The sequence below is a fragment of the Calidris pugnax genome, unplaced genomic scaffold, assembly GCF_001431845.1.
Source record: "Calidris pugnax isolate Ruff unplaced genomic scaffold, ASM143184v1 scaffold44, whole genome shotgun sequence".
NCBI classification, from domain to species: domain Eukaryota; kingdom Metazoa; phylum Chordata; class Aves; order Charadriiformes; family Scolopacidae; genus Calidris; species Calidris pugnax.
In genome coordinates, this window is record NW_015094506.1 from 15326651 (window position 1) to 15350117 (window position 23467).

The following is a 23467-nucleotide window of genomic DNA, read 5'->3' on the forward strand; positions in this document are numbered from 1 at the left end:
AATTATGAAATACTCATATGTAGCTCCTTAGCAATAGTAATGCTTATGTGTTTTTTCCTCAAAACAGATGATATCCTATTGAAGAACTTCATTGGTTTCTAGACTGGTGATGAAGTGTTTGGAGGTACAGAGGATGGAAGGAAGAGAATCAGAATGCAGAAACACGTTAAGTCCTTTTTAAGGAAATTCAAGTCTTTTTGAAAGTATCTTAAATTTGCAGTTACTGTCTGTCAAGAGATAATAATAGTCCAGCTGTTACATTGCCCCAGAAATGTATTAACTGAATACAAGATAAAGCAGCTCCCAAAAATCCTCAGAATAGCTCCTAAACAGAGGCACAGAGGTTTTTTTAACCTAAAATTCATTACCAAACTGATTTTTTTCCAGAAAAAGTGCTATAATGGTTCACTATGTAAATAGGCTTATGTAAAAAATCGCTAATAAATAGTAAAATACTTACTGATCTGATGTAATTGCCTATCTGATGCAGTAAGAGTGAAGAAAAACCCCAAAGGAATCAATTATACTAATAGCTAAGTGCATTTTATACATAGAAGAATCTCTGTATAAACAGCCAATTCTCCTTAGAGAAAGCCAAAGTAAAACTACTTAAAATTTTCCAAGAGCTGTCATAATATTTCTTATTAAATGAAATTTAGTATTTGGTACTGCTTCTAACAGCAGTGAAATTTAAAGACGGGTGTTAGAAGTCACTGGTTTCAACTTTTCTTAATTGAACTGAAATTTGACATTACACAGCACCTCTTGGTTATTGTAGTTACTAATAAATCAAAACAATGACCTTCATGATCTTAAGAGTTCAAAATTGTTCCCAGCATAATTGGAAATGTGGTCCCATTACAAAAATTTCCAGCTGAATTTAGCTTATTTACAAACACTTAGAAGGACACTGTATACTGATTGCAATACTCAGGACTGTGACTACTGGCACCTACTTTCATCAGAAATGCTCCCAAAGTATTCACAGAAGGTCCAATGGCAAACTGACTCAGGCAATCTTGCAATATCTTTGATATTTTTAGAATTTATGTGAAATGTAAGGCATTACTCCTCGTAGTCAGCTCCTCAGAGACAAAAATCCCAAACTTGCGATAGCCAAGGTAATTCAGTAGCCCGCCAAAAATAACATTAGTAAAATTTGGTTGATATTCTGACAACTCACTGCCTCAGACTTATAAACACTATGTTAGGCATCAAAACAGGTAAAAATTCTTCCCGTGAACATCCATTAATTCCAGTTAATAGGAAGTGAAAAAGTAATTTTTCACTGGCCTCAAAGAAATTAGTTAGAAATTAGTTAATTACTTGCACAGAGTGAATTGTTGGATCCATACCATCGGATTAGTTACAGAGTCCCCTAGAATCCTCTACAATGCTTTGCCAGTTTAAAATCCATGCATAGGAAGTGTAGGCACAAGCTGTTGTCCAAATTCTTTCCCAGTTTCCCTTTGAAGAAATTTTAGCCCTTGGATATTGTTGGTCCTTTTGCCCTTCCGCTGCATACAAGCCACACAAACAAGCCATATAATAAATCACTTTACCAGGGAAATACAACAACAGCATTATAGATTTTAGGATACGTACCCTCATAGCAATAGTAAAAAACCAGCAGTTTTTTAAGCATCACTGGAACTACTTATGTGTTCTTTTCCAAAAAAAGAATATTGTAATTTCTTTTTATTCTGCCTAAAGATTCTTCTTTGAGAGTAATTTTTATCCTTCAAGCTGAGAAAAATCAAACAGCCAGAAATTCCAATGTGCAATTTGGCTTCCTTTCCACACTGCTAAGAAACTGCAGTATCTCATACCACTGTGCATGTACATCTGTTTGCTTGAACTTAGAATAGGTTATCACATCTCATCCTTTGGTGGTGTCTGAGTAACAACAATTTAGTAAAGCTGGTCTGGAAAAAGTAATCCTACAGCTAGAACAGGAAGTTGCAGCCTCTTTGCAATAACAAGAAACAACGAAATGTTTCAGACACACAACTTTATAAGTGCCTGAAAAGTTCACCATTTTTTAAAACCCTAATGTAAACAAGAATTGTATGGTTTTTACTAATCACACTTAGTGAATATTCCTGTGACCTAGGGATTTCCATCGTATCTTCTTTTTCTTTGGTTTTTGGGGATCATCTGAAGTATTGTGAAATAAGTGAAAGTAATACACTGCAAAAACCCTTAAAACTGTTGCAGAGCAAGATAAAAACAACATGAAAAGATCATTAAAACAAGCAAGAGCTAGCATGTGTCATGGTCAGCCTGGAGTTGTGGCTTAGCTGCCTGAGTAGCCAACTGTTAAAGATTAGCAGCTGGGGTCCACCTGCCTTTCTGTCCATGAATTTCCCCAAAAGAGCTGAAATAAACTTTACCAATCCACCTTTCTCTCAAATTTAGTTGATATGGTCATCAGGTTCTAAGACTTCAGCAGATGGTCATTTAGATAACTCGGCTATATAACACTTGTCCCAGGAAAGTGCTTTTGATTATGCATTAAAAACTAATGAGCTAAATTGAAATGAACACATTTAATGCACGTGTAAGTCTGCAGAGTACATGAAAAAGTAGCAGAAGATACCGTTGAAAATCCTAAGGAAAACACAGCATTTGGATGTTGAAATAGAAAGCAGTTTTTAGCTGCCTATATATTAATTATTATTGTTTCATTTTATACTAGTTCACTTTGAAGTTGATAACAGGCTATATTAAACCAAACTGACTTCTGTAAACAGTAGACATCAGAAAGAACATGAGCTTTCCATGATAAAGCCAACAACCCAGCACCATGCATTCGCTCCATTTGTGCAAAGACAAGCTATAACTTTCTGTCGCTTCAAGGCTGTACAGAAAGGTAAAGAGTTTACCTTTCAAGTAAAGATATCAACTTTCTATCAAAAAATGGAAAAACCTCATTTTTGAAGGCAAATTTGCCTGTAGTGTGAATCCCCAAATAATTTTCAGGTTGTCTCCCCAAGAAAAACTGTTATATATATAAACTGTTCCATAATGTTCTGAACTGGCAATGCCCCAGAACACAGCACTCAGATAAGTGTTTTTTAGAGTAATAACTTACATTACAAGGACTTAATTCTACTCCTAGTTGTACATGTACAACTCAACATAAATGGATATTGCATGCAGAAAGCCAAGGGCAAAATCTGGTACAAAATATTTCAAAAGGATGAAAACAGATTGGACCAAAAAAACCTCCACATTTTACAAGTGAAGTAATGGAATAAAACCAGCTGTATTCATAGCCACATAAAAACATTCTGCATTAATGTCCCTAATTTGAGTAAGAATATTAGGAATATTGGCACAACAGAAAAGCTACAGGGCATCCGGGAGTGAATGACCCACATAATATAATTAAAACCAGTACTAAATAAGCCACTGGAAAGGAACACACATAAGGAGGTTATTAATTAAAAGGTACAATATTCTCAACATGCAAACTGGCAGCCACAAGTTAAGCTCAGAAGAATTACCTTCCTGGTTTTCAAACTGTTCTGACAACAGATGGTAACAGCAGCCGACACTGCAAACTGCTTTGATTTCAGGCTTGGCAGTAAAAATTCGTAATGTATTTGCAGCAAGATCGCCACAAGTATGTAGACCCACCATCATACAGTCCTAAGAAGAAGAAAAAAAAAAAACACAACAATAAAGCATCCCCCTCTTCAACTGAAAGAGCATGAATAACAACAACAAACTCCAAAACCCAAACATGCTGCAAATGGTTATCGAGCTGTAAGGTTTAAATACACAACTCCATGAGGACTCCTGCTGTTCTCTTCTAGAATTTTTCAATGCATAAAATAAAAGCTTGTCAGTGCTAAGAAAACAGGATGCATTGCTCCTGTGGAGTGATAGAGTGCTCATTGCTTTGTTCAGGTATGGAACTACACATTTCTGCACTCTACCTTCACTGGCCATGAGGAAGCAGAAGTTTTAGACTATGAGTAGCAGCTGGTTTACCTGCATGGAAGGGAAAACCTACGCGTTGACTGGACATGGGTCACTTTCTCTTGCCTTTCCTAGCTTTCCTGTTATTGTAATTACTATCACTGCTACTTCCTTCTCTTACTTCAGATTTACTGCTGTAAATCTGCTGGACTGATCAATGGCATTCCTGCTACTGTGAAGAGCAGGTTTTGTTATTTCCAAAACTGTAGTACTGCCACAGCTTTGCAGTGTGCTTACTACTCTTCAACAACAAATGGGCATTTTCTTCCATAGCACAAAGTAAGAACTTCAGTTACTCTTGTTTTTCTGTCCATTTCATTTCCTGCTTTCTTTTTCCTCAATTTCCCTTTCTCCTCTATTTCTCCATCCTAATTACCCCTCTTCTCACCATTCATAACAAGATTTGTCCCTTGGAGCATTATTACTGGGAATCTACATGGTAAACATAGCGTTACTTTGAATTTCAGCCTTACTTATCAACAAGGTTATCAACAAGAAATTAGCCCAGGGGCATTCAATTGTGACACCTTTCTATAATAATTTTGATTTTCCATGTATATCTAGTTTTGCTGCTTTGTGTTTGATTTGCTCACACATCTGTATTATATACCATATGTATGTGTGAAACAGCAAACCTCCCCTTTCTTCCTCTGTTTTTTAATTTTTCCCATCCACCTTGTCACCTTCTATTTTGTGCTGCTTCTCTGTGCTTACCCTCTCCTTGCCTTAGGATCCAAAATTTTTTAGATGGCAAAAGTTCAGTTTCGATCCAGCTTAGTTTTTAAACACTTTTTTCCTATCAGTCAGCTTCAGCTCACCATTCCACAAAGCTTTTTTCCACATGCAATTATAGAAACAGTGGAACAAGACTAAAGTTTGGAAGCTAAGGGAAGACGTGCACTTGCAAGGACAGCATTTAAACCCCAGGACAGAAGCTGGAGGGATTCTTTCAGGACAAATTTAGTGGAAGATGGCTACTGCGTGCCAGACAGAAGAAACACATTGCGATGCTCAAAACTTCTGAAGGGCAGCCTATCTCTCAGGTACACTTTTGAACCATCATTGACTTCAGTGAGGTTGCCTGGGTATAACTGAAAGTTCTTTCTGGACCGTTGGTTTAAGTGTAGCAAAATATGATACCTCAGTATTAGTCCTTGGCTATATACAAAGATGCATTCTTACACCCATATTTCCTTGGCAAATTCATTTCAGAACTTACAGTATAAATATGAATTTTTCCCATTCCCCATCAGCTAGTAAATTACTAAATGAACTTAAAGTAATTATGAAAAGTCAAAATATAAAAATATAATTTACAAACAGGGCTCTTAACCAACTCTTTATGTTGAGTACTATATACAAGTTCTCCTATGCCTTTAAAGTTTAATTGAAATTACAAAAATATCAAACTTTAAAAATAAGAAATTTCAGTCAAATTGAATTTCCAATGCTTAATATATCCATCTACCCGGTAAATATAACTCTTTTCATAATAATTAGATGTTATCTACAACCACAATTGTAAAATACCTGAATGTGCTAATATGTATGCTGTTAACTTTGACAACTGAGTATTATCTACCCCATAAATTCTAAAGGCTGCTTTACATATCCAAAATAATCCCAACACATATATTAAAATAGAAAAATAATCTCTATCTGCCAGACATACTTCTGCTAACTGCCTGAAAAACATTATTGGGCCAGAATATTCATTTTCAACACAGACAGCACTCTATGTAGACTCATCAAACATTATGTATCTATGAAAATTGCAATACAAAGAGAAAAGTCAATCTCCTTAAAATACTAGTAAAATAACCTCCAAATCTTTTATGATGTCACTGAGTTCGGTTTCTGCGGTGATGCAAGAGGTCAATGGAAAATACAGATTTGATTCACTTGATTTGCTCGCTTTAGCCTGGAGAGATGCCATTTTTCTTTGCTCCTTTTCCTCTTCACAGAGTTCCCCACAGTTAGACTGAGATGAAGAAAAAACTTCTACAGCATCAGCAGGCAGAACATTTAAAATAGCAAGAACCTCTTCAGAAAGTTTGCTCTCGTCAGACTGTGTCTGAGCCACCAAATCAACATCAGTTTGTTTGCTGGTTTCAGATGTAGCAATTTCTGTGAAATCACAAGAAGGAGGTAAATCTTGGATAGGCACTTGGTCCTGAGGTCGAAGACTGCTGGTTTTATTTAAGAGCTTTTCATTGATTGCTTTACAATTCATTTCACTTTGCACTGGCCCGTCATTTGTCTTTTCCAACCTCTGCCTTTCAACGTTTGCTTTTGCTCGATTCTGATATGCTCTCCAGTGTTTCTTCAATTTTCTGTTCCTTTCATGAGCGCCATTAGTGGTGGTGTTTGAGGAGTCAATTCCATAAACTTTTAAGTTATATTGCATGGACAAAAATGAACTCAGGTATCCCTTTCCAGAACCTATATCAATCACCTAGACAATAGGAAAAAAAATTTGCTATATTAATGAGCAACAAGCTACATTTCAATCACACGCAAAATAACTCCCTAAAAATTTAAGCATGGATTTAAAAATTACCTTACCAGTTATACCTCCTAGAACACTTAGTTCATTTGTTTTGTTGCTCCATCTTGTGATTAAAACAGAGAATTAAGTAATAACTGATTTGCTTCAGAAAACAGACAACGCAATGCTTAAGCAATGCACCTGTCCTGACTCTTCTGGGAAAGACTTTGAGTATATTTTTTGACAAAGAACTTCCTTCCTTTAAAGAAAATAACCATAAAACACTAACAACACAACCTGCTCTTGCTAAGCTGGTCAGGATATAGAGTTAGCAAAGCACGTGTTCACAGTATTTAGCTTCAGGTACCTAACTCCCATACTGAAGAATCTACCATCACTAGGTGTACAGAAATCAGCATCTTCAGATTTGCTGCCTAACTTAATCACTTCAGATATGACCTAAAGAGAGGTGATATTAATATCCCCTTTTCTGTCAGAATGCTTATGTATTTACTTTCCCATTTCCATACAGCTTTGATTAACATAAGGGTGCCTTTGTAATAAAACAAAGGGGCTCACATGACTCATGTGCTTCCCACTGCCTCTTCTGGAGGAAGGAGTGAAAAGAAAGGATAACTGATTTACAGCTTAGTTTGTCTCAGAGTTGCTAACACGTGCTACTTCAGTGACTGATATAACACAGGAAGGAAAACACTATACAGAGTAGCAGCAGACACGAGGGTAACCTGAGAACTTTTAAGTACATAATGACAGCTTTTTATCATGTGTGTTGTAATTTGTAATAAATATATAACAAAATATTTTACAAGAATAGGCAGAGTGACATTTCTCTCAGGAAAGAAAATGATAACGTTCACTTTTGTTCAGGTATCTACCAAAATTTATATTGATTAGATATAATGGCTTCTTTGAAGATGTTCCTGAAAGTGTTTGATTCAAAAACGTCCATGTCTTGTTCTTGGTATTTGTAAGTACAAATAGCAGCATACACTACATGTATCTGTCTTAAATTCAATTGCATATTTTTTTACCAGTGAAGAACACTCAGTACAGCAATACTCTTACTGAACAAAGAAAGCTCAAGATTTGTACAGCCATAGAATTAGGAAGAAAAAATTGAACCACTGTCACTATAGAATACATAAAAGAGTGGAGAATACACACTATTAGATAAAAATTGTTTACCCAGGCTGCACATGGCTTTTTCATCTGCACTCTTCATGTGATATTGCTGCATATTTGCCACCTAGGTACACTATAATCCTCAAATTCCTTGCATGTATTCAGAACAGGAGTGTATGTAGTGAAACAGAATTTATAGAATCTTAGCATATTTTTTGAAAATGTCATTTATCTGTCACATTTAGCACCAACATCCTCCTAGATTATTTAAAAGTGAAGGAAAGAAAAGTGCCCAAGGATGATTTTACTCGCTATTTTATGTCACTGATATTACTACTGTGCAGAATATGCACACATCCACTTTTACAAGGATTTTATTTCTGTGAGAGGCAGCATTTGGACACAGAGTCAGCTAGTGAATTATTCCTCACTCCTACGTGTGACCTCTAGTGGCCGTAAAGACAAACTGCTGTTCGGGTAAGGATTTTTTCATTGTTTCCAAGTAAAAAGAAAACAGTAATATATCGTTAAATTAGCACTGGGAGAATAGTTTTAAAACGAAAGGAAAATTTGACTAAAAATAAGCAGGCAACGACCTTGTGCTAAACAAATAGACTGCCTTAAATTAATCCCTGCTTTACCTTCCCTTGATTACATAAGGAAAGGTAATCAGCAATCCATAGTGTATCTGCCAAGCATGAACTTTTAAAATGAAATTTCCATGATATAATGAACTCCAAAGGTCTTGTCCACAGCGAGTTGGGTACTATGTTTAAACACAGTTTCTGGCACAGCGCAATCAAGAACTCCGTCTCTAGAAGCCTTCCAACATTTCCCAGCACCAAATCACAAATGTAATGGCTGCTGAATGCAGAGTTATATCATACTTACACATTGCAACTCTTGCTGCGCATGCTGCAATTTCCAAGGAAAACTTTCAAAAATACATTAAAGAAAACAAATGTGCATATAAGCAAAGAGGAATCATCACTGGCTTCTTTTCAGAGTTTAATCAAGAACTTCTTTATAAAAGTTCCACTTGTATGATAGGAACAATTCTTAAAAGAGGCAGTAAACAACTGGAAAAAAACCCTTTATTTAGTTTGCTTTAATGTTTTAATTCAAATCATTAACCTAGAAGTGATTACAGTAGCAATAAAATTTTTGCTTTTATTCTCATTTTACTATTTATTATACTGCATTATAAAATACCACAAGAGAACAATATCCTCTACCACCCATTATACATCATGGGTATGGAGGTGAAATGGAGGGCATTTTTCAAGCTGTCAGTGATCTGCAATATCTGAAAGAAACACCCCAAGGACACATGCTGTTGTAAAAAATGTGTTGTGTTTTCATAGCTCTAGATTTTTTAATTAAATGCCGCATATATTTTGTTTTGCGAGAAGGATAGAAAAAAATCAATAAGGAAAAAACTCCCCTAAAACTTTACAATTCCTATATTTTTTAAGTTGAAAGGTAACCAAAACAAAAGGAGTTGCTTTTTAATAACTGAGAAGGAAGCTTTTCTTTTTTATTTTTTTTTAATGTAACTGGAAAGCTCTTTTCATTTATTAGGGATTTGTAACTTTGCACAAATAAATTTTGTTGCAGTGTATGACTAAATTGGAAAAATGTTAACATAGAGCAGTCGGCATTTCATATTCAGTGATATACTGCAATAACATTTTTCATTAAATGTTACAATTTTTTCAAAAAATAAACAGAAAATAATCCTTTACATAAAGATACTCCAAGCCATCTGATAAAAGCGCGTAATCACTGGATGAAATTGCAGTGTATTGACAGATACTTAATAATGATCGGTTTAAGATTTTATTAGTAACCAGCCTCATTCGGGACTTAGGTTAAGTCATTAAGGTGGCTCTACTTTCTTACTCTCTAAACATGGGTTTTCCTTTCATTCCTGAATCTCACAGGAGCTATTTAAAATCTAAATGAAAATGCTATATGAAACACCACTTTCCATCAAATACAGACAACACTTAGTGTTGCATTATAAGCAAATTATGCTCTCCTATGGCTTTTTCAGTACGTGAAGTCTTCAACACTTCAACAACTAACACTTGTCTGAAGCACAAGGTAAGCAAGGCAAAAAACATGCTAATGACAGAAGAAATTGCTTTCAGAAATCTGCTGCTACTGTCTGTCTATTCTTTACAGAGTGTACCCACTTTGTGCTGTTGAGGGCACCCACACTTGTCACCGTGGCTGGCTCTCGAAAGAGCTGCTGGAGAGACTGCCTTCCATCACTGTAAGCGATCGCAGATGCTCACAAACTGATTGCGTCTCATCCAGTAATATTTGGCCTTAATTGCAGCTCTATATTTACCGGGTAATCACAGTTGTAAGAAGAAGACTGCCTAAAACTGTGCTTTTGTCAGGCGTTCCTCACAAAACAGATGGTCAGCATTCAGAGTTTTGATCTCTGTTTCCAAGGATGCCACAAACCTGACCTGAACCTATCACAGCACCGCATCATTTACATTATCTAAATTAAACACAGTCTGAGCCAAATAACTTCCCAATCAAAGTTCAGCTTCAGCAACTCGGAGATGAATCCAAGTTTTGGAGCCTGCTCTTCAGTCTATGGTGGCGGCAGCAGGAACTCTGGATGCTGCAGTGACATCTCTACATCTACACTGAACAGAGCATGGCCGTGTACTCTGTCCTCAGCACACATCTGGCCACACCATGAATTTTTAGCCCCCTTCCACCCTCCATGCAGGTATGAAGCGGGCCAGCTACCACTCTCCCATTAGAATGGCCAGGCACAATATGGCAGACAAGAAATACCAGAGACCGTAGTAATAGACTTGACCTGTCCAACTGCAGCTGTCTCTTCCCCCACTACCCACACCTGATACATTAATTTTAAACTAGACTCTGAAATAGTTACTTATGGGAAAAAAAACCCCCAACAATCAGGGGGAATCAGTCTTTTTTCATTGGTGCCCAGTGACAGGACAAGAGGAAATGGGCTCACGCTTGAACATAAGAAGTTCAATCTAAACATGAGGAGGAATTTCTTTACTTTGAGGGTGGCAGAGCACTGGCACAGGCTGCCCAGAGAGGTGGTGGAGTCTCCGTCTCTGGAGACATTCAAAACCCACCTGGACACATTCGTGTACAACCTGCTCTAGGTGGACTTGATCTGGCAGGAGGGTTGGACTAGATGATCTCCAGAGGTCCCTTCCAACCCCACATCATTCTGTGATTCTGTGAATATGTTCGGCATAAAATCTGGGAAGATACATTATTAATCTTTCATTTTAAACAAATAGAGTGTGTTCTCCACACATCTTTATGGGAATGAGTATTAGACTGGAGGAAATTAGTCTCCATTCACACTTACAGCCCATTGCAGAGAAAGCAAGCGCAGCTGAGAGGTAGAAAGGAATATAATGCAGCGTCCAGAGCCAGTAGACATCTACTGGATGAAGCTACATCAGCCAGCTACCAGCATTATAGATATTAAAATGATTAGACCAACTCAGTTCACTAAGATACTCCAAAATTTAGCCTTACTGCAACAAAGGTATAAGTGTGGAATCTAGCCCAAAGTTTAACACGGAAAAAACTTACAGAAAAATTACATGTATGTAAACCAAGGAAATGGTATTGGTGTACTGTTGTCACAAAGAATGTGAAATACAGTACTCAAAAAAGTCAAGTATTCTTGTGGTTCTTGTGTTTTGTCAACAGATCCATAAGTAAACATCTGCAAGGTTTAAATGCAACAGTGATCTAGTGCACTGTACAATCATAATTACATGTGAAAAAAAAAGGTAAGTTACAATAAAATTTGAGAAAGGAATCCTGCAATTCTTCACTATCCGAGGATGGACTTGCTACCTGATGTGTGGAATAGTCAATTCGTAGAGTAGTCGCTGGCTGACAATGGTGTTGGGTGTCCAGATCTCGTATGTGTTCTACCAAATGTATTTCATGCACATTCTGCTACATAAATCTCTGCTTAATCTGGTCCCTCTTCAAGCTAAAAAGTTCTTAACTAAATTCCTAATTGATAGACCTCCATCCATGTTAAATAAAGGTGAACAGCATTAAACAAGAATTGTGCCAGAATAAGACAAGCTTTCAAAATTTCTCAAACGTATTGCTTTGGTGTCTGTGTGGCACTCTTGTGTGCCTGACAGAAGGGGAAGAACAAAGTTTTGCTCTCTGACTGATGCTTATGGTAAATTGCCAGTACACAAGGCAGTACCCATGCGTAGCAAAAAGGAGTACAATTTTTAACTGCTTAACATATAGAGGATGATTATAATTTCTTAAACTTTTTCATGAGTCATAAAATGATCATGATTCACTGAAAGGCAGCTCCTGTGGAAAGATATTTGTAAACAAAATTGTCCTTCAGCTTGGTCCTAAAGGCTCTTCTTTAGCCACAATTATTTACAGGAAAATAAGAACAGCAACGACAGAGTATCAAAATCATAATTCGAGCACAACAAGAAAAATAATTTGGAAGGTACATGGTAACATACATTAAGAAATGCCTTCTTACCTGCTTTACACCACAATACTTCGCTATGTTGTCTACCAACTCTGACATCACCTGCACTTCATGTGATTTCTTATTATTCATAAACTCATCAGTTTTGATACCTGTATCAGATTAAGAAAATAAATACAGGTTAACACAGCCCATAATAGAAACAACGATTTGTGATCAATCAGAAAAAATACCAACCTAAAAATATGTTACAGTATTTTTATATTTTAAGAATAGTAATTTTCAATTAAAAACTCATTGAATTATTACAAGACTAATTTCTGAATTACAGATAAATTAGTAATATTCAACTCATTGTAAAACTTAGTACTGTTAGTGAAGTTTTTTTAAGATGTAGAATATCTAATACCTGACCAGATACTAAACAATAGCTACTACTATAAAACTGTACTATTTCTTCCTGTTCATTACAAAATATTTATTTTTGTGTCATTTATCATGTTTATATATATGAAACATAAGGGCACAGACAATTAATCATCACATGGTATGGCTTGTTAATTCTGCTGATTTGCTCACAATATCAAGTGGGAACAATCTCAAATAGGAGTTATGAACAATGCTGGGGAAATTCAAAGGAAAATGCACTTTTATTTATTTATTTTTTATTTACCCTGTGGAAGGGTTACAAAACTGTTACAGAACATCACTCATTTCAGTGTGGCTGCAGAATCTGTTAATGAGATGGACCGGTAAACCTACCACAGGTTTAAAGAACCCACTTGCTAATCTCTACATCCCCCAAACAAAGGAGGAGCTGAGAAGTCACTCCCTTGGGAGAAACCCACACATTTTTCTTAGGCAACCAACACCACAGGACACTTGGCTTTTGTTAAATTGATGGAAATTTTTGTAAGTCTGAGTAATGGTAGAAGAAACTGGACCGTTACTGATGAGCATGCTCCTAGAAAATAAGACTTTTCTACATGACTAGGCAGAATAACATGCTTTCCCATTCTCTGCTTTTTGCACAGTATGTGTTCATCTATCCAGAAACTGATCATTAGGCAAAAACTAGGTTCATTCCTTGATCAGATCATTCTGGGAACAGAGCCAAGAGTGTTACTTCTTTAAAAGAGAGTGGGGAATTGAACTGAGCTCATGAGAAACCTAGTGTTTTCTCTATTTTTCCCAAAACCCCAGGATCTCTCTATTTCTTAAACATCTGTTTTTTTTATAATAAACTGTTGTGACAATACTTAAAATCTAATATAGACTGTATGAACTGACAAAAGAAAAAAATAGACAAAAATACTTTTGAACAAACCAAATAGCAGAAACAAGTGTTTGTCATTTCACTAAAGTCTCTCCTTAACTTCAAAATTGGGAAGATCTACAGTGTCCTAAAAACTCTTAATTTGTAAGCATTTCAAATGAAAGAAAAAAAGACAGGGAAAAAAAGTTAAAAAAAACAAAAAGAAAAGAAAAAAGATCCTTTTTTTTGTTTATATTTGAACATTTTTGTGCCTGGATAGGATCATCAGAAGCAGCAGCAGAATGTGAACAGGAACTTCTTGACAGAAATAAAAGTTGTTTGACTGTTCTCCAAAGCAGCACTGTCACTTTGAACCATCACCACATATTGCACCTTTTACTCTTTGCTATAATATGAACTCAAAAGACTGAATTGGGCAATGCTGTGTGAAGTGCCATTTCAGAGAGTACTTAAAACAAATTAATTATTTCAAACATGGAAGAAATCCAGAAATCCAAAAGCAAGACCCAACCTACAAAAGCTGAGGTTCCAAGTTGAAAAATCAGTTTGCATATATCCGCATATACAAAGTATTTATCACCTTAGTGACTAAAGTTCCTTAAGCCCTTTTGAGACTTCTTTTCTTACTTCATGCAGAATGTACAATCTGCTTATATTTCAGCCCAGGAAAAATGACACTGTTTGCAGTAAATTACAGATTTTTAGTAAATTTTATTGCTGTTGTATTTTCTGCAAAATTCTTTTACATTATTTTGAAGATTTTTTTTACATTATTTTGAAAAACAACTAGACATATTACAATCCAACAGAAAAACTGTATTTGGGGACTATTTTATAGCGCCATCACAACTGCAAGTTTGAAAAAAAGAAGTATAATAGTTTTAAACAAACTGTGTAAACTTCTTCTGCTATCATGAAATTGCTTTCTTGAAAAGAATAACTATACATGTAGATTTCCTTATAATGTGGACAACTGAAGTAAGCAGATCAAATACTAATCTCACAAACCATAAGAAATTTAGAGATCTCACTCTTTTCCTGATCAAAAAAGAAAGCAGGGTTCGAATACCTATATCCAGTATCCTGGATGTAAGAGAGCAACAGAAAGCTTGATGTTACTAGTTTTAGCTGGTACAGAAATGCTGCTTATTTCCATTGTGAACCCCTAGCATAGGTAGCTGTTTTCCATTTGAAAACCTGCTTCAACTCTATAATTCCATTTACAGCTACATCTTTAGTTGTTAAGCTGAACAAATTGAGGAGACACTTTTATACAGGGCTAATGCAGATGTTTCTAAGATCTCCTACGTCAGTATGTAGGGGTTTTACATCCCAGCTACCCATGGAAATTTAGATACACCAGATAAAAAATGAAATTTACAGTCCATGTCAGACACCACCACCTATGCAGAAGTTACAGTTACACTACTATGATTTAACTCCATATACTTATATTGGGATAACCATATGCTAAAAAAAACCCATTAAGGCAAACTGACTCTGTCTGCCTCATGTATTCCACTATGTGGCATTTGAAAATGGGTTTATCAACAGTCACTGCATGAGTACCACCTTGGCCATAAACACACTGCAAAGGTAGAGCGTACTCCTAATCCAATACTCTATCAACCCTCGCTTCTTGTATCAGATATGAACCCTGTAACAAGAGAAATTGTCCATGCTGGCTTCCTCACTTTGTGCCAGACTCTTCTGGATCATGTGTGGTCAGTGCAAGCAACCTGATGGTGTAGTAAGGACCACAGTGACCTTTGTTAGGAAGCAATGGAGAATGTCCTTTAGACTCAAAACTCCATTCTGAGTAGTTGTGTCCACAACGAGCTTAAAATGTTTGTGTTTACCAAGAATTCTAAGGAAGGACAGCAATATGTCTGTACTACGATGGTGAAGAAGTTAGAGAACTATGCAAGTATGCAAACTGTGGGAATAGGCTCATAAGCACATTCGTCTTAGAACAAGAAAATGTATTAAAAACATCTGAAACATAAATGGAATTATCCTGATGCATATTTTTCAGAATATAAGGAAGGCCATCGTAAAGTTGCCAGTTTTCTCAGACTTAAACTTCTCTTAACTTCCAAGCTTGAGTATATCAGGAAATGAACATATCTTCTGAAACACAGAATTGAGTCCAAAATATCTGAACTAGCTTAAAGTTAAAAGATCACAACTTTCATTTGGCAACTTGCACATTATGAATCCATAATTTGGTATTTTGCTTCTAGCAAATGATTACCAGGACCTTCAGTTAAGTTAATTTAACTTAACTTTATTGCCAATTGAACACAAAGGTTTTGAATTATAATACCATTGCATACATTTGGAACATGTTTTATTTTTTCTATGAAGTACAATTTAGAATTACTGCATCACAAACCCAGGCCCCAGTTACCCAATGGAGCAGCACTCCTGCAAGACACAGAATAAAATATTCAGCAATTGTCTTATACCTAGTGTTCCATTCTGTGTGACAAAAAGATGAAACTAAGAAAGCTGTTCCAGGTATGAGCTCAAATATGAGTATAACAAGTATGACAGAAAATTTAGCAGGGAATATGAGCATAATAAAAATGAAAAGAGCTAAGAAGCAAGAGAAAGAAAAGCAGCATACAGTTGTCAGAAAAAACCAAAACAAACCCAAAAGGGCTTCAGATGAATAGCAGGGGGAAAGAAGCCAGAAAGTAAACTTACAGTAAGACCAATGCACAACAAACCCTTAAGACTATCTTAGCTATGGCATTTTAGTAATTCTGAAGAAATGGAAAACTGGGGAGTCAACGATGGAAAACGGCAAAATTGGAAAGAGAAGACAGCTGTAGAAAATGGGAGATGCCCAGTGTATATACTGGTGTTTTCACTTAGTATAAGAAATGTCAGAGTTTTAATGTATTATAGAGATAAAATAAACTAGAAAGAAAAGGCTCAGTCTGTCTCTGAAAAACTAAGGAGAAATCTGAAAGACAGTGACAAATCTATAATGACTGAGGACTCCATGAAGAGCAAGTTTTCAGTGAAAATTACAGCAGTCAAAGTAAGTATAAATGCCAGTTTATCATCTGGTACAAAAAATACAATCAGAGACAAGACTTCCAGTGTCCAATTTGATGCCAACTTGAGAATGTTTTAATCCCATTTTTTAACTACAGAAAATGAAATTACTCTAGTTTTATGATGTGTATTTGATATTGGTCCAAAACACACAGAATGAATAAAATATTTGCTTTTTTTGCAACATCAAACACTTATTGGGCCATGTTCAGCTAAACAGCAAAGCATATATTTAATATTAAACAAAAGATGTTACAAAAAACCCCACTTGCCAGATTTTAGGGTGAGACTTTAAAAAAAACCACAAGAATAGCAACCATGATTCCTCCCACTCAGGGAAAAGAAAAACGAAGTGAATTAATAAGACATCTCAAATAATGATGTGCCTGCTTGCCTATCTCATCCCCCTTAAAATTGAATCTTGGAAGGGTCCATAGGTACTGAATGCTGTTACTCATCTGCTCAAATTTTATCAAGAGAATCCATTTTCTAAACAAAGGCCATGAAGTAACCATCTATGAATAAATGAAAATTGAAGTGAGAAGGATGTAGGGAAAAAAAAAAAAAAGCCTATCATGAAAAATAAAAATTTAAATACGAATGAAAATATACCTGTTGTTCCTTGATTGTCTCCTCTCACTGCTTCAAGTAAGGCTTCTAATGGGGTACTCACTCCAAGGTTAGACAAAGAATAATACTGAGCAGCCAGGGCAAATAAATGTACGTCGATAAGCTTCTTAGATTTTTCACAAAACACATTGGAAAACGTGTCATCATCTGTATGGAGAAGAAAAACAAAAGATTTCTGCTAACAGGGCTTAACATCTCTGTAACAGTGCTGACACAGAACTACAAGGAATAAATAAAAGTACCAGACAGAAGTAACGAGTTATTTTGCTTGCATAAGTGGAAGAATTCATTCTTTTCCTTCAGCTGTATTCTCCCTTCAGAACCAAGGTCAAATTTTGCTCTTAGCTTAACTAGTGCAAATGTGGGAAGATCTGTTTAGTAGAACTACTTTAGTATAATCATCAAGAGAATACAGTCAATGTTATCACTTCTCTTTGTTTATAAACTTGCTCATTATGCACTTTCCCGTCACCCTCATCTGACAATATATACTATTACATTTTTTAAGAAATACGGATGTTCAATATACAAAATGTTTTGATGTATTTTGCTTGAGTTATTGCTGAGGAAGAAAATTTCAGTTTATTTTTAAGGGAGGTTTACTCATTTAACTTATTTTAGATTTTCTGGGAATTAAGTGCATTTCAGAAAATTTATAGACCTTCACAAAATAAATGCAATCTGAATCAATAAAAACATATTGAAATATTTAGGTTTGATGCAGCGGGAAGAAATCACTAATCTGTCAAGAAAGAGACAAGATTTAAGAGAATCAATAAGCAATTGTATGCCAACAATTATTGAAAAAGCGATAGACATGAAACATTAAGTCAAAAAGGTGCAGAGGGATATTTTGACCAGCCAGCCATTCAACAGTTTTGCCAGGTGAAAAAGAAAACTAATTTTCTTGATGAGAAGTGAGTGTTCCACTTTATTTGACTCATGCTATGACCTCTTTGAATTAGTACAATATTTAGTATAACACACTGGAGGAAAGCCTGGCCCGTTCCAACATATATCTATGTTGTTCTTCATCTCCAAATTTTCTTTCCTCAGTGACCAGTATGGTTTGGTTTGTTTTTTTTTTTCATTTTAGAAATCTGGAGCACAAAACATTGAAAAATAAACTCTTCTTAGCAACTTGCACACATTTTTAAATATACTGGCCAATCTTGTATGACGAAGCAAAACAAAAATCAGTGAAGCAAAAACCTTTCCCGTCAAATCCATTTCTTTTCTTCATGACATAGTATTATATGAAATAAAAGAGATTTGAAAATGCACTGGAATGTCATCCTGTTATAAAATATCTCTTGAACATGTGTGAGATGCATGATAAACACCTGAATAAAATTTTACTTTTGTAATTTTCACTTTCATACATGCATATTATGTATTTTGGTTTATAAGCAGTATTTTTTACTGTCTAGCTAGATATTAGGTGGATTTAATTGACCTTTTTACTTTAAATATGCTGAACTGTATCACACTAGTGGAAAAAAAATATGCTTTCTACCATTACAATGATATCAGATACTTGGGGGTCCAAGAAGAAATACTGCCATTCTTCCTCCACATAACAGAATAGCAATAAAATTTATGAAAACATGTCACTGTCACATAACAAGTCTGTTAGAAGATGTGTTTGTTGACTCCAATTGTACTTATATATTCAGTAATATTAATCAGCTTTCTACTAGTATTAGAAGAAATAAACAGAAAAAAAAAAATAAACCAACCTGAAATATCCTATAGGTGCCATAAATATTACATTTATGTATTTGTTTCAGTTCAAAAGGCAGAAATTAACAAAGACATTACTGACAAATTAGGTACCTATATGTTGCTTATAAACATGACCTATTTTGATACTTGAGACATCTTTGTTTCACTCCAATAGGCAGGATCTTTAAGTACATTAGTTTCCTTTATTGGAAATAAACTCACTATGCCAATGTTAACATCAGCCCTCCAACGCACGGTACAGAAATAGATACTGGAAAAGGTTTGTTTCAAAGCATCAGACTGGCCTACCATCCCAACCCAGTATGGCATCCCAGTCCGACGGAAGTTTCTACAAGGTCTAGGCCAGCATATCTGTCTCTTCATCCAGAAAAGTCATTCTGAGCAGACAACAGTTAATGCAAAAATGGACACAAATACACGCACAAGGACAACACACCTGCACAAGCTACCATTTTGTTTAGGTAATTACATCAATACTGTACTGAAGCGAAAGCTAGGGCTTTCTTTCCACTAAGAAGGCTATCACTGACCATGCACATACCCATCTTACAGCACAGTACCCTGACACTGATATGGAATACCATTAAACATATACCCTTGGAGAAATTCATCTTTATTTCTCCCATCTAACTTTCAAATAGCTCACCAAAATTAACAGCATAAGCAAATATTCTGCAGATTAGAGTTCACAATATTTAGCAACTCAATCTTCCTTTCACCTTACTTTCTGCTGATCCCAATATATTGCACAAATACAACTTATCTTGAGACTTTGTATCGTTCCAAGGTTAAAGACTGATTATTGAAATTGAAGTTTGCTGCTACTTTGCCAGAACTCATGAAAAGCTTCTAAACCCATGGCTTGCCTGCTTTCGCTTTTTCAATACCTGGCATAAAATTTATCAACTCTCTTTACAAATTTCATTAAATGAAATTAAATGCAGTTAATATGCATGTTCCATAACTTCCTGCATTCACTTATCTGAAGGGAGAACATGAACAGAACCAGTAGGATCTCATGCCAGATCACTAGTATATTGCCTGTAATAACACTCCTACCAAACTTAAATCTTTGTGCCAGGTTGCCAACTAAAAGAAAAAAAACACAACTATATTAAGGTAGCTGACACTTGACTTCAAGCTATGGAATGGCAGTTGTCAAACTACATATTATTTATGAATATTAAAAATGTTAGTTTTCTCAAAATGTTTCTACTTTGGTTGTTCACAAGATGAAATCTAGTATGACTTTTAACCAGCCAGTCCATACATTTGCAAATAAATCTTCAGAGGAAAGAAACATATGCCAAAAAATTGGAATTTTAGTACAAATAGCAATTTACAGTAAAATATGAAAATACTTAAACACAGATTTTTCTGTGCCTGTGTCCAATTTACAGCAATGACGTGATAAACAAGATGCAATATGGCAAATGTCAGGTTTTTGATGTATAAAAATATAAAACCATTTTCTATATCCAAAAATGGATCTGAAATTTTCCTGTAGGGTACAACTGAAAACAAGGGTTCCACCCTTTATATGGTCATTACAATGAAATACTATCTGATGAGTATCTGAAAATATTCGTTGAAACTGATTTATAGAACGTGTAATGTAATGTTCTGTAACATGATTATCTTCTTGCATATAATATTGTACAAGAGAATTGCAATTTCTTGCTTGCTAGCTTCTAAAGCTACAATTCAGCATAAGTATTTGTCAAAATCCCTACAGTAACATAAAATACTGTGCAGAATAAAGGTTTTGTGCCAATCTGCAATAATTTACTTTTTAGCCTGCAGAGCTATATGAGTATGAACTGACAACTTCACATTTTCAGATCACTTCTGTCAAATGTACCTTATGTTTCCCTAAATTTAATTTGGGATCCCTATTAGAACAGATTCTAGAAAATTTTTCATAATAGGTTGGGGAATTTGAATGTATAAATGTAAAACTTCTCAAACTCTTAGGAAGCAAAGGTTTTATCATGTGAAAACAAAATGTCCTTTTACACGTATTTTAAGTAAGGTATTTGGGGTACATGACCACAATGTCATTTGAGGATGCAAAATAAATTTATTCTCATAGCCACACTCCAAAAAAACATAGTTGTATGAATCATAGCATGTTATGAGAACCTTTTACTATCCATTTCAAGATAAATATAAATAACTAACATTTAAATATCTGATCATTTTGAAGAACCACACATACAGTTAATATTTTAGAGGAATATAAGGAAGAGCCATTTCTGTTTATGTCAGGTTTCAAGATTTCTAACGGTTGGTTTCTGATCTCTGGTGTTATTAAATTGTACTAGAGCACTCAAATAAACTATGATATTAAGTTTCTCAATCCTAATTTTAATACAGGCCAACAGAAAAATACATTTTCAAATATACTTAGATGTTTGCAGGGATCTTCACTGAGAAACTCACATTACAGAATCACAGAATCTCCATGGTTGGAAAGGACCTCTGAGATCACCGAGTCCAATCATACACACACAAAAGACCCCCACAATCTCGGCCACTAGAGCATGCCCTGAAGTGCCACATCTACACGCTTCAACTTTCATCATACGACTGATGGACAGAACACCATGCAGTCAAACGAGCCAGGCATGAACCACCCATTCCGTCACGGTGCCTCCAATTTTGTGACCATAGCGGAGAAATTTTGAGAGTGTCTCAAAACCTTCCAAATGTTAAATAGCATCCGACAATTTTGATGCTACAAAAAAGGAACAATTCTGTTGTTTGTTTTTTTTTTAACAAGCAGAAATAACCCCTGCAGAAATTGAAGAAGTGCTATATTTTAGCCACAGCATGGTTTTATACCCTTCACGAGCTTCATTTTAGCCACGAGTTGTGTCTTTTGTTCCAGTAATTTCTGTATCAGATTCTGTAACACACATTTTGAATATAGATCATTAAATGATTTTCTGATTTTAAAATGTACAGAACAATACTCTGCCTTCTTGATTCTCTTTCTACTCTGCAGGCCACCACTTCAGTATCTGAATGATTTCATGGGCTTTCCCGTAGAAAGAAGTAAGATTAGGGTAATTTTTCTTTGGTGTTTTCTTTTTAATTACTTCATCTAATAATTAGTTTTGTTCCAGCCTTTATTTGCATTTCATTTTACGTCCTGTTGCTCTGAATCAACTCTGACTCTGACATGACCTGTCAAAAACATTACATGTTTTTCCTCACTGCTTCCCTAAACTTTTGCTTGCTGAGTAGACCATTGTCTTGTTTCCATCTGGCTCTCAAAGTTAATTCATAATCCAGTGTCTTTTTCATGTACAAATAAATTCTGTAGGGTTTTTTCCCAGATAGCTCAACCCTTTAAAAATGAGTCTTACAGCTAATATTTTGAAGGTCTTTAGATCCAAGAAAGAAATGTTACAAGTGATGTAGCAATTCACAGCTTTTCAATCTCTTTACAGATCCAAATCATTATCTTAGCTTGTCTTCTATGCCAAAAATTACACAGCTCCACATGCTACTTTCTGCATACCCTTCCATTATGCTCACTGTGCTTTCCTGTCTCACGTGTCATTTCATGTAGCATTTCAGAGCTAACACTACGCGAGAGCTATCTACACTCCGTAAGTTTTGGCATGATGCAGGATTTTCTCGACTAAGTTCTTTGTCAAAGCTTTTAGCTTAGTTTTGAAACTGATCTCTTTGCCGGGGCTCCATCCCCCCAAATACCATACCATTCAGATGCTTTATCTTCATTTCTGTGCTCTGCCTGAAAGCGTATTACTGGTATGCTTCCCTTCTACTTGGACTGCAGTAAATTCAGTAATACAGTTTCATAGCTGGCCTCCTCTTGAGTTACTTGAAAATTGCTAAAAATATGAAGTGCTTCTTAAATAGGTTTTGTCAGAAATAATGTTGCTTTCTGTCTTCCTTTGCCAGACACTCATTATTATAGATATATAGGAAAGCGGCGTTTAAGCCTTTTCCAGCTGTCCTCCACGTTTCCAGAGTTTCAATATTTGGAGGACTTTTGACTGTTACATCTTTCCACTCATGTGGAGCAGTGGAGAGTGGAGTTTTTTGATTCATTTTGCTTCTGTTCTTCAGAAATTAGTCAGGGCAAAGGAGCCTGACAGTTTGGAGTTTCATTTCATTTCTAAATGAAGAGGATTACATTTATAAAACGAGACCAGACCGTCATCACGACTGTCACTACTGAGAGCTTCCCAAAGCACAATTCCTCCCACCTGGGCCGTGCTTCGTCTGAGCCGGGACGGTTCCAAGTTACCCTGGACCAGCCTGCGGGCTGCTTGGGCAACTAGGGCCACCAAAAAGCAGAGACGGCTCCAAACGGCCCGACAAGACGGGATCGGCGGCAGGAAGGCTGCGGGGGAAGCCGCCAGAAAGAGAAAGCAGCTGGGCAGAGTGGGGTGAAAGTCTCCTGTTTTATTAAAGCAAGGAAAATAATTTTGAACACCGACAGGAGCGTTAGGAGCGCGTGAGGCACGCGGTACCGCCTGAGGCGCCTGAGGCGGCCGGCAGGAGGGGGCCGCTGCCAGGCCCGCCCACGGCCCGCCCCGCCTCCCTCCGCCCCTCCCCGGTGAAGGCCCCGCAGCGGCACCTCCCTCCGGGCCCACCC

At 36.1% G+C, this 23467-nt stretch overlaps 1 protein-coding gene across 1 annotated transcript in view; it reads right to left on the minus strand.

Annotated features, from left to right (window-relative positions):
• The window catches only part of METTL25 (methyltransferase like 25), a 58141-nt gene extending 35112 nt beyond the window's left edge, over positions 1-23029 (minus strand). The window contains exons 1-6 of the mRNA XM_014963311.1: positions 23024-23029; positions 21679-21742; positions 17071-17235; positions 12168-12268; positions 5810-6442; positions 3510-3654 (exon numbers count right to left, since the gene is read on the minus strand). Of these exons, the coding sequence (XP_014818797.1) occupies positions 3510-3654; positions 5810-6442; positions 12168-12268; positions 17071-17235; positions 21679-21742; positions 23024-23029 (1114 nt within the window). The remainder of the gene's footprint in view (positions 1-3509; positions 3655-5809; positions 6443-12167; positions 12269-17070; positions 17236-21678; positions 21743-23023) is intronic.
• Between the last annotated feature and the right edge of the window lie 438 nt (positions 23030-23467).